This window comes from Protomyctophum parallelum, assembly GCF_964188405.1.
Source record: "Protomyctophum parallelum genome assembly, chromosome: 18".
NCBI lineage: Eukaryota > Metazoa > Chordata > Actinopteri > Myctophiformes > Myctophidae > Protomyctophum > Protomyctophum parallelum.
Window position 1 is genome coordinate 32468523 of NC_139716.1, and position 12500 is coordinate 32481022.

Sequence of the window (12500 nt, forward strand, 5' to 3'; positions counted from 1 at the left end):
TATGTCAGGATGGTATTCAGCTCTTAAATCTATGTCAGGATGGTATTCAGCTCTTAAATCTATGTCAGGATGGTATTCAGCTCTTAAATCTATGTCAGGATGGTATTCAGCTCTTAAATCTATGTCAGGATGGTATTCAGCTCTTAAATCTATGTCAGGATGGTATTCAGCTCTTAAATCTATGTCAGGATGGTATTCAGCTCTTAAATCTATGTCAGGATGGTATTCAGCTCTTAAATCTATGTCAGGATGGTATTCAGCTCTTCGGTAAAGTAAAAATCTATGTCAGGATGGTATTCAGCTCTTAAATCTATGTCAGGATGGTATTCAGCTCTTAAATCTATGTCAGGATGGTATTCAGCTCTTAAATCTATGTCAGGATGGTATTCAGCTCTTAAATCTATGTCAGGATGGTATTCAGCTCTTAAATCTATGTCAGGATGGTATTCAGCTCTTCGGTAAAGTAAAAATCTATGTCAGGATGGTATTCAGCTCTTCGGTAAAGTAAAAATCTATGTCAGGATGGTATTCAGCTCTTCGGTAAAGTAAAAATCTGTGTCAGGATGGTATTCAGCTCTTCGGTAAAGTAAAAATCTGTGTCAGGATGGTATTCAGCTCTTCGGTAAAGTAAAAATCTATGTCAGGATGGTATTCAGCTCTTAAATCTATGTCAGGATGGTATTCAGCTCTTCGGTAAAGTAAAAATCTATGTCAGGATGGTATTCAGCTCTTCGGTAAAGTAAAAATCTATGTCAGGATGGTATTCAGCTCTTGAATAAAAGAGTATGGGAAAAACAATGGATCAGCAGAAGAGAGCGCAACAAATATGATTATTCTGCTGTCTTCTACTTCTGCACGCACGGAACGGAGTCTGCATAATGAGGATCAAAGGCCTAGGCTGTACAGTATTCTGCATGTAATGAAATGATGCATCCATAGACGTTACTGAACAGACACCTACACACACACACACACACGCACGCTCCAGATATGGTCTTGGCTTGAGTCCCAGAACTTTCTTGTCCTAATGATAGGGATCATGTCTCAGGCCGTCGCTCTCAAACTCACACACACACATGCACACACACACACACACACACACACACACACATGCACACACACACACTAAAGTGCTCTACTTGAAACGTCTAAATTGAATTTGAATTAATCCGTAAGACTCTAACATCACGGAGGCCATCATGCGTTGAGGACATCAGGGTTTATATCCTTTGGCAGGTGACTTCTAGACGCAGACAACGAACAGCATGGCAATCTGTAAGCCTCTGAAAGTTAACTTTTGAGGCCACCAGCTGTCCGGACCATAGGCTTATACACATAAACACTGCACTGCGATACGGTAACGGCACGCAGCTAAAGGCACTTCTAAGGCCAGTATATATAAGGTTTTGTTTTCAGACAAAGGCAGCCTATCTGAAGACAAGCACGACTTCAGTGTAGTCTACGCTATCAATAACAAGCGATGCCAGACACAAACAACCGGCCAGCTCGGGGTTTTTGGGGAGTATTGATACGTTTCCAAGTTCACCCGAGGTCGAAAGTCACACGTGACTTCCTATTTGTGGATAATAGTCCATCTCCTTCCTTGTCGGGGCAGGTTAACCCCTTAAGCGCCAAAAAATAGCAAACCTATAGCCGTTCAACTCATACTGTAATTACTCGTTGCAACTCGGGGGCGACTCGGGGCCAACTCGTCCAATGATCCATGGGTCGGCGGTTCGAATCCGCCGCAATCGGTGTATGAATGGGTGAATGTAATGCACAATCTATGTAAAGCGCCTTGGATAAAGGCGCTATATAAATGCACCATTTACCATTTGACATTTAACGTGATGCATTGTGAGCTTGTAGATCTGCCATTTGATCTATTAACATAAAAATGTAAATGTTTTTAATTTAGCTGAAAAGACATGCCCCAAATAGGGACTGTCACAGTGTCACTTTCAACCATCACATGCCAGGCTGAAAGTGGTTAATGACATGAAGGGTGTTGGCAATAAGGAGCAACATGTGATCTTCACTGAGCCCTCATCCTCCTAATGGTTCAATAAGGAGCAACATGTGATCTTCACTGAACCCTCATCCTCTGAATGGTTCAATAAGGAGCAACATGTGATCTTCACTGAACCCTCATCCTCTGAATGGTTCAATAAGGAGCAACATGTGATCTTCACTGAGCCCTCATCCTCTGAATGGTTCAATAAGGAGCAACATGTGATCTTCACTGAACCCTCATCCTCTGAATGGTTCAATAAGGAGCAACATGTGATCTTCACTGAACCCTCATCCTCTGAATGGTTCAATAAGGAGCAACATGTGATCTTCACTGAACCCTCATCCTCTGAATGGTTCAATAAGGAGCAACATGTGATCTTCACTGAACCCTCATCCTCTGAATGGTTCCAAAAGCACAGCAGTGTACAGAAGACATTCAATCATCTGCTGCAGAGGCAGACAGAGGCATTTTTATGCATAACAGCCACTCCCTACATGTGGAAAGGGAGTGGTTGTGATGCATGTGAGGGAACACACACACAAGCACACACACACACGCACACACGCACACACACACACACACACACACACACACACACACACACACACACACACACACACACACACACACACACACACACACACACACACGGTTCTCACCTCTGTTTTGCCCTTCGTCACACAGGACCTCCTCTTCTCCTCGGGAACATCCCATTTAATCTTGAGATTCAAACAGAGAATCAGACAGGATGTCAGTCACGTACGTCAACGAGTTACAGTAAAGCTTTTACATCATATTGGAACCTGGGTTGTTGAGCCATTAATGGTAAGCTAATTTGGGCAGAGGATCGATTGCACTTTGACCTTTATGCAATACCAATTGTCAACCAGTCCTAGCTGACTACAGGCTCTAAATGTCTCAATGGAAGAGCAGGGAGATCGACTACAAATACCACAGTTATTGAATGCTACATGCTGCTTATGACCCAACGGTCCGTTGTTACAGACATGTACTGCACACCTGGATGATATCAGTTTGCATTGCTTGTTTTTTGCCGTGTCCAACGCGGCGGCCATGGAATTAAAGTAACACACAATGTCATTGTGCAGCTCAACAGTACACTAAAGCTGCGTTCAGACCTGAATACACAGTATATATTCGCCTCGGTTCGTCCCGTTTGTGCCGTGCCAGGTCGCGCCGCGCCCGTTCGCGCAAGTCTCGTCTTTGCATTGACTTTGTTATGTAATAGCGCCGCTCTAACCATCCAAGTGAGAACATTTGAGTCCAGGGACAGGCTGTAGAATACATACACATACTGTGAATGCGCTCTAATCATTCGGCTATCTGGGGTAGCCCCTGCGTAATCCTGATGCATGTTTGATCAATATTTTGCAAGTCGACTGCATTGCACTGGAGAGACCTTGCATCATCTAATGAACTACTTTCTTTACCGAAAGCAACACTGTATTTATTAAGCATCCGTGTAGTAAGTGGTCATTATTGAGAAATAACTCCCTTCAGGGTGATTAAGATCTTATCACCGTGTTAGGGGTTTATGTTTTTATGACCGGCTCATTGTTCATTATCCCATGCTTAACATACTCGTGTATGAAAATAACATTGTATTCACAAACAAGCTTTGACCTCATGACCTGTAACTGTGTGCAGTTGAAAAGTTCAACACATCACAGCAAGTTAATTATGCAATATGTAAAGAAAACACACACACACACACACACACACACACACACACACACACACACACACACACACACACACACACACACACACACACACACACACGTCACACACACACAGTGCTCACCGTGAGTGGTCTTCGGTTCAGGTTGGTAGTGTCAACAGCCAAAATGGCGTCCTTGCCACCGAGAAACAGCATGCCAGTGGAGCGGTCCAATAGGAAGGTGCTAAAGTTCCTGAACTCCTTGAACTGCTCTGGCCCCAACATGGCGTCATTCTCTGTGTGGAGGAGAGAGAGAGAGAGAGAGAGGGTTAATGATGCCGTTAGGGGGATACTGTATACAGTAAAATAAAATATGAGCATTATGTACTGTCAAATTCTATTGATTTACAAGCTCTGGTAACCACATGAACCCTAGCATCCATAATTCTGGGAATGGCAGGCAAACTACTGACTGGGGTTCACCAGGGCTCTATATTGGCGCTCTACTTCATTCCCTCGACAAACAATTCTATTCTACAAGCTCACAATGTGTCGCATTGCAACGCATGCTCGCAAATCTGCTATTTATTCACCCCAGAATAGGGACGCTAGGGTTGAAGTGGGTTAAGCTGCAGCCACATGTTTCACCTCTCCTCTCTGATGACCTCACTTAACTCTCTGTTTCTCTCTCCTGCTACTGGGATTTCTATCGTTGAGCCGCGCAAAGCGAATGCAAAAACAACTATAATGAGGCTGTCTGTTAATCTGTCTGTGTGTCTGTATGTCACTCTGTCGCCACCGGAGGGCGGTAAAAATGCAGCTCAACTAAGCAGGTCTCTCTTTGCATACTGTAGGTTGCTTTGTTCTCTTTCGCATCTAGCATCCCATTGACCACTCCTCACTATTCACCACACACGCACACGCACACACGCACACACACAATTTTTTAAGTACTGTACATCCCAAAAGCTTTTGCTTCACTCCCCCAACTCTCTCTCGTTCACACTCAACTCTTTTGCTCTGTTCTTTTCCCTTCCAATTCTACCATCCCTAATCACACACTATAGGACAAAGCTTTGCCTTGTCTGTTGTGATACAGTGTGTGATACAGTGTGTGATACAGTGTGTGTGTGTGTGTGTGTGTGTGTGTGTTTGTGCGTGCATGCATGCGTTCATACACAGCTGCTTTCCACGAGAGCACAGCTGTGTGCTGTACTTCAATGGAGTGGTGGTGCACGAGACTGTGTGTGTGTGTGTGTGTGTGTGTGTGATGAAGGCTATAGTTTGCTTTCAATAAGTTGTACTACTACAGTAAAAACCTCTGTTGACATTTCAGGAATAAAACTAGTCCACGCAGACAGAGACATAGAGCGAGCAAAATGGAACGAAAACGAAAGCAATAATTACTGTAAATTAAGATTAAACATCTCAACCGACAGACAAGCTGTCTCTCCACCTCACGCACACGCGCACACACACACACACACACACACACACACACACACACACACACACACACACACACACACACACACACACACACACACACACACACACACACACACCCCGGGCGGTAATTTACAGTCGACAATGCAACAGGGGGAACTCTATTATTGACATAAGCCAACTACTTGTGCAAGCAAACAGAAGCACATCGATACACCGCCATGCCTATAATCATCCACCACAGGACAAAGCCTGGCCTTGTCCGTCATGGTGTGACTCATGGTTTATAGTTTTGTCAATGAAAAAACAAACATGAAAAGATAAATCAATCAATCAATAAGACTTGAGCAAACAAAAGCATGGCATGATGAGAACGCTTGGCATTGGCATTACGCTACATGACGTCACCACATACCCAATATGAACAGGTGATGAACCCTCTGCCAACGAGCACACAATGAAATACAGAGAGAGGTATACTGTGCAGGCAGACAGACAGACAGACAGACAGACAGACATACTACAGACTACAGGTTTTCATGATGCTGAATCCATTCCAAGCATTAGTTTAGCAAAAAAACACTCATTGGGCTTAAAACAGCCATGCCCACACAAATGTGCTGACATCATCAATTTGTGATGACGGCATTGGCCGTTTTTAGCCCAATGAGTGTTTTTTTGCTAAACTAATGCTTGGAATGGATTCAGCATCATGAAAACCCCCCTAGTTTGACACATCACATGCTACATAAAGCATGATGAAATATTTAATATTTCGCCTTCTATAGGTTGTTAATGGTATGGTCACATATTATGCCAATTGTGAAAATTGCTCAACATATGCAAGTTAGCATCCGGCAGTTTCTACATGCTAGGGACCCATACTAAACATTTATAACATAAAACCTTGGTGTACTCAACATGTCCAGGTTAACAATGGGGCTCTATGGGCTGGCTACTATACTAAAAGTGAAAGGTTTTAAGAGAGAGAGAGAGAGAGAGAGAGAGAGAGAGAGAGAGAGAGAGAGAGAGAGAGAGAGAGAGAGAGAGAGAGAGAGAGAGAGAGAGAGAGAGAGAGAGAGAGAGAGAGAGAGAGAGAGAGAGAGAGAGAGAGAGAGAGAGAGAGAGAGAGAGAGAGAGAGAGAGAGATAGAGATAGAGATAGAGATAGAGATAGAGATAGAGATAGAGATAGAGATAGAGATAGAGAGAGAGAGAGAGAGAGAGAGAGAGAGAGAGAGAGAGAGAGACAGATACAGACAGACAGACAGACAGACAGACAGACAGACAGACAGACAGACAGACAGACAGACAGACAGACAGACAGACAGACAGACAGACAGACAGACAGACAGACAGACAGACAGACAGACAGACAGACAGACAGACAGACAGACAGACAGACAGACAGACAGACAGACAGACAGGCAGACAGACAGACAGACAGACAGACAGACAGACAGACAGACAGACAGACAGACAGACAGACAGACAGACAGACACAGAAAGAGAGAGAGAGAGGGGGAGAGCCTGGCAGTAGCAAATAGCCACAGCGGCACAGAGCTCAAGTAAACAAACAGCATTCATCTCCATAATGGAGTTCTCACACAGTCACACTCTCCTGATAACACCAGTAATTACAAGCTGTGGAAAGAGAAACACACACACACACACACACACACACACACACACACACACACACACACACACACACACACACACACACACACACATACACACACACACACACACACACACACACACACACACACACACTGCGTGCACTCACGGCATGCACAAAACCACGTTATTAATGGTCCAATACAAAAGGTGTAGAAAGGAGGAAGAGACGGATGAATGGAAGGAGAGTGGTTGACAGAGAGGGAGGGAGATGGGGGCACAGGGAGGCCTGGAACAGGTGCAGGAGATATTAAACGAGTCTGTTGCATTGCCTTCCACTTGCATTAAACACATTATTTGTCTGCGAGCTAGAGTGTATACCTGCAAGGCATTATTTGTTTGGGGAGAGCGCCTGTAAGAAAACAAATATTATCATTTATTGTAACTTTCTGCCGTTTGAGAACAAATGTTATACTGGCTAAGTATTTGTGCACACCTGCTTATAATGGTCAGGTGTGTACTGCGTAGGAGAGAACAGCAGCACACTGCCTTCACTTACATAACACATTTATTAGACTTTTATTAGTATTTTATAATAGCATTATAACTACAAGAACCCCTTTCTGTTCGTATGAATGGGCTGTCAAGGTCAGAAAGTAGTTTACATTTTTTTTCAGTAGGGGTTCTTCCGGATTTGATGATGTCACGCACATACCCTCTAGAACTAGCATCAAGAAACAAGTTCAATCATTTACAACAAATATCTTAAACTGGTTGCTAATATGCTGGTTGGTAATATGAAGGATACCTCACCCAATGATATGTTTATGTTTGAAGACAAATATCCTTCAGGACAATAAAGATTATTATTATTACTAAACATATTGCTAAATAAAAGCATTCCATTTCTCATACAATGGTGTCAGGTGTGGAACACAAAAAAATATATATAATTTGGGGATTAAAGGACCACTTCACCACTCCTCTCATGATAAAATAGCACATTTTTGGGGGGCTGTGGGCAGTTCAGAAACCTGTCCACCATTGACATCACAGTTTTTTTTTTCGTGAGAACGATGGCTTCCATTTTCGCATTGCAACTTTTCAAGAATAGAAAGCCTGCCGTTTCTATTAGCTTGGATTCCCCATCAATGATGTCACTGGTGGACGGGCTGCCCACGGCCACAGCCCTCCTACAGTATGAGACACAGACTTGAGTAGAGAAAAATTGTGCTATTTCTATCATGAGGACCAATTATATGATAGGTTGACACGTGGTAAAGTGGTCCTTTAAGTATCCCTTTAATTAGGTGTGCAACTGCTTGAAAGGAAGGAAAGAGAGCTGGGTTGAGAGCATGGAAGAAGAGGCCCTTATATACTCTCCCAAACCACACCCCACTCAGGTGTACACAGTTGGCCTGACGGCCTGCTCCACTCTGCCCTAATCACCCAGGCTGCCGGCTAGCCTGTCCCATTCTCAAAATGAAGGGAGTTCTGAATGCACTGACATCTGTCTCGATGGAAATTGGAAAGCCAATCTCTCTACTCCCTCTCTCTACTAGTCAATAATGTCTGGTTTCCAGTAACCTCTAACATGCGTGTCACTTCTCATTTGCTAAGATGCCATCTGTTCAGCTCCGGGCAGAAAGCTGCACTCTGACTGGTTGAGAGAGAGAGAGGAACTCCACTTTCTGTAAATCACATGTGTGACGACAGGTCATAATGGAGACAACCTCTCTCTCTCTCTCTCTCTCTCTCTCTATCCAACATCATCCCGCTTTAAACTAACTCATTATAAAGTACTGTTGGTCAGCAACACACACACACACACACACACACACACACACACACACACACACACACACACACACACACACACACACACACACACACACACACACACACACACACACACACACACACACACACACGTCAGATATGACATCAGTCTGCGCTAGTGACAGAGGCCGAAGGCAAGGTCTGTAGAAATGTCCTTGTAAACTGGTCCTTACTGTCCCTCTCGGACATGGCCGTGCACCCGCACATGCACACACATACACACCCACACACACAGCCACCTGCTGTGCACTCTAATGTAGCGATGGTTCCTATAGCTACACCATCTGCCCCCCTCCACACACACAACACCCAAGGGCTGTTATGTGCATGCATGGGCGAAGTCAAGTGAGAGAATAAGTGTGAAAAAGAGAGAGAGAGAAGAAGGCAAGGACACGGCCACTGTAATGAAGAGAAAATAAGAGAAGAGGGACAGAATGGAGAGAGAGAGAGAGAGAGAGAGAGAGAGAGAGAGAGAGAGAGAGAGACAGCGACAGATGGATGAAATATCTTTCATTGGAGTCCCTCGTCTTTGCACAGGCAATGTGTGAAAGAGTGTGTTGGAATTTTAATTGACACAAATCCAAATAAGGGTGTAACAGTTAATTAAAACTGTAATTGATTATTATAACAAAAAATATGAAATAAAATAGCTGAACTACAAGACTCACAACACGTCACATCAGCTCGTTTTTGGAGATTTCGTTTGTCGTATAGGGAAAAAAGAAGAGGGCTGAAGGATAGAGACCTACCAATGAAGTATAGTATGTATTAACGGGGCCAATTTGCCAAAGGAAAAACATTGTAATGAGGATGTCTATTTGCATGTATGTATGTATGTCACTCTGGCCACAGATCTGACCACCAGAGGGTGCTGAAAATGCCAAAACACACTACCAGATAGCTCAAATGAAGATACAGGTAGATGAGCCACGTGGCTCCACTGTGTGTAGTAGAATGCACTGCATCATTGCAGCCCTGCAGCTTTGAGCAGGGAATTTATACTGTTCCTGTGAGGTGTTTGTGGAATGTGTGTGTGGAAAAAAGTGTATCCAGAAAATCTAGTCTAGTCAAAATCAAATGCACCTTAAAAATGGAACATGTCAAGCGACTGGCGTTAAGCAATGAACACTTGAACACAATGAATGAATGAACCTGACAGCCCGACACCCCTGATTACATTCTAAATAAGAGAACAGCGTGCTTAGAGTAAATATGAATTCCTAAAAATACGAAATGCCGCCCCTCTCCATCTCTCCCCGGCCATGAATCATTCATTTATTATGCATTAAACATGACCGACACCCAACCAGGGGGGAGTGAGCAGGACTGTGTGTGTGACGTGTGTGTGTGTGTGTGTGTGTGTGTGTGTGTGTGTGTGTGTGTGTGTGTGTGTGTGTGTGTGTGTGTGTGTGTGTGCATACTAAAGCCAAGGTTTAATAAACAGGCTGTTGCACCAAAGCGACAGACCCTGGTCTCTGGCTGCAGGGCATTGTGGGATTGCACACATCAGGAAGTGATAAATTATACACCTGCCTCCTTCATCCGTCAATCAAGACAGATGGGATGGAGAGAAGATGTGCAGGAAGAGAAGAGAAGAGAAGAGAAGAGAAGAGAAGAGAAGAGAAGAGAAGAGAAGAGAAGAGAAGAGAAGAGAAGAGAAGAGAAGAGAAGAGAAGAGAAGAGAAGAGAAGAGAAGAGAAGAGATATATGTGATATACAGGTATGTGTGCTAGCTACATTGCATTGGCCAATTTGTCTGACCAAGCAGGTTTCTGGCAGCATCAGTTTGTGACAAGAGCGTTAATGGTAATCATCCAAAGGTTCAGCCAGTTGTCCTTGCCAGCAACGACCAATCACCATCAGTGCTGGCTGACGCTTCTCTAATCACAGAGAATCAAACGACATCCCTCTGGCCGTGATGTAAACGCACATTTATACATCCAACAGGTTGGCAATGTTAATCCAGTTTATAACACTTGAGTGAATCATATAAACTGTCAACTCCCACACAATGACGTTGGCGAACACGCGCGTGCGTGTGTGCGTGCGTGTGTGTGTGTGTGTGTGTGTGTGTGTGTGTGTGTGTGCAATGCATGTGTGTGTTTGGCTAACCCTTCTCATTGTTCCTAAGCGGATCATTGTCTTTGCATTGATGGATGATAGAGGCCAGCTATTCAGGCACATCCTGTCTAAAGAGCGATTTCTAGTGTAGTGTAGTAGTGTCTGTGTGTGTGTGTGTGTGTGTGTGTGTGTGTGTGTGTGTGTGTGTGTGTGTGTGAGTGAGAGAGAGAGAGAGAGAGAGGGGGACAGAGAGAGAGATAGACAGTAACATAGAAAGACATGTTTAACATGCATTTGAGAATGCCAGAGGAAAACAAAAAGTTGGAAAATGCATATAGACATTAATAGACATTGGAAATTATAAGCGACAGACGAGCACAGACAAGCAATAGAGAGAGAGACACAGACAGTCAGACGGGGATGGGGGGGGGGGTGATTAAGGGGGTGAGTCTGGTGTTTGGACAGAAATATCTCTAAAGCTCCCTTGTTCTTCAACAGCCGAGTGATAAAAACACCAATTTTCTACTCTTGTGTGTCCATTTTTATGTATGTGCGTGTTCGTGCATGCGTTTTATTCATAGGCTTACGCCTGCATGCAACTGATGTTGTGTCTGTGTGTGTGTGTGTGTGTGTGTGTGCGTGCGCGCATGTGTAGAAAGAGTGGGAGGACAGGACTCCCCTTGTAGCGTCCATGGTCTATTTCAGCCCATTTAGTGCCAGTGAATGGGCTTCACAATGGCATCAGAACTTCAAAGGGCCGCCATGCCTTACATCTATGGACAACGAGCCCATAATAGTCATTTATCTCCCGTTTGCATCAATCACGGCACACAAGAGCAAGTGAACTCTACATGTTACGCTAGATAATGCTCAGAGTTAGCATCAGGCGGCAGGCTACTGGACTCTAGAGTTTAATGCTAAAATGTCGTCACTATATCAGGCGGACACCGTTACTTTTTGGGACATTGTAAATAACCTATGTTCCAATATAGTCATTATTTAGTCACACGCTTTTGTTAATACTTTTCATACCCAAAAGGGAAAATAATCCTTTGCTTACATTGAATGCCAGTAATCCTGCGCAAAAATGAAGTCCATGCAAAAAAAAAACGAATGAAATGTAATCTTTTCATGCATTTCTCAATGCTTTATAGAAAAAACAAAAATGCATGCCATGAAAGCAAAAAATATATCATCATCATGCAGCGGATCTCCACGCAAAAAGCCATAGTCTGTCATATAAGCAGCCTTGGCTATTATGAGTCATTGCGAAGGAGTTCTTTAGAAAACGAAAAACTTTATATGCCATGTCACGCACCCCCTAGAAGGCTCTTGCGCACCACAGGGGGTGCACGCACCACAGTTTGGGAATCCCTTGTGCTGCAGCTAAAGTAATGAAGTCCCTGCCGGGAAATGCATTAAAATTCGACATGCGATGATGCAGTGCTCCTGTATGCGTTTGTGTTGTTCTACAGGGGACGAGGGAAATGCTGTGTTGGAATCTTAAAGCAAAAAAACGCATGCTTCGAGCTAATGATCTTTTTGGCATGTGACACAGCCACGCAATGGGGTATAATAAATTAAGCTTTCTACACAGGGTTTAAAGTAGTCTAGACACGTCCGACCATGAGAAAATGCACCGAATTACCCAAGCGTCTGCACTCTGCAGCTGTGGATTGATTCAAGTACCTCATGGTCACGCAAACTGTGGAGATGAATTCCAGACTACAGCTGTGAGATGCAAGCACATACTGTATAGGGTTTAGCCCCCATATGGAACCCCTTCCATCCACTACTGTATAGCTCCGAGATGAGGTCCCACCGCCTTACCGTTCCGCCG

At 44.0% G+C, this 12500-nt stretch overlaps 1 protein-coding gene across 1 annotated transcript in view; it reads right to left on the reverse strand.

The window, feature by feature from the left end:
* The window catches only part of sema4f (sema domain, immunoglobulin domain (Ig), transmembrane domain (TM) and short cytoplasmic domain, (semaphorin) 4F), an 80643-nt gene that overhangs the window by 8694 nt on the left and 59449 nt on the right, over nt 1-12500 (reverse strand). Inside the window, 2 exon segments of the mRNA XM_083789231.1 lie at nt 2674-2733; nt 3840-3991. Coding sequence (XP_083645357.1) covers nt 2674-2733; nt 3840-3991 — 212 coding nt within the window.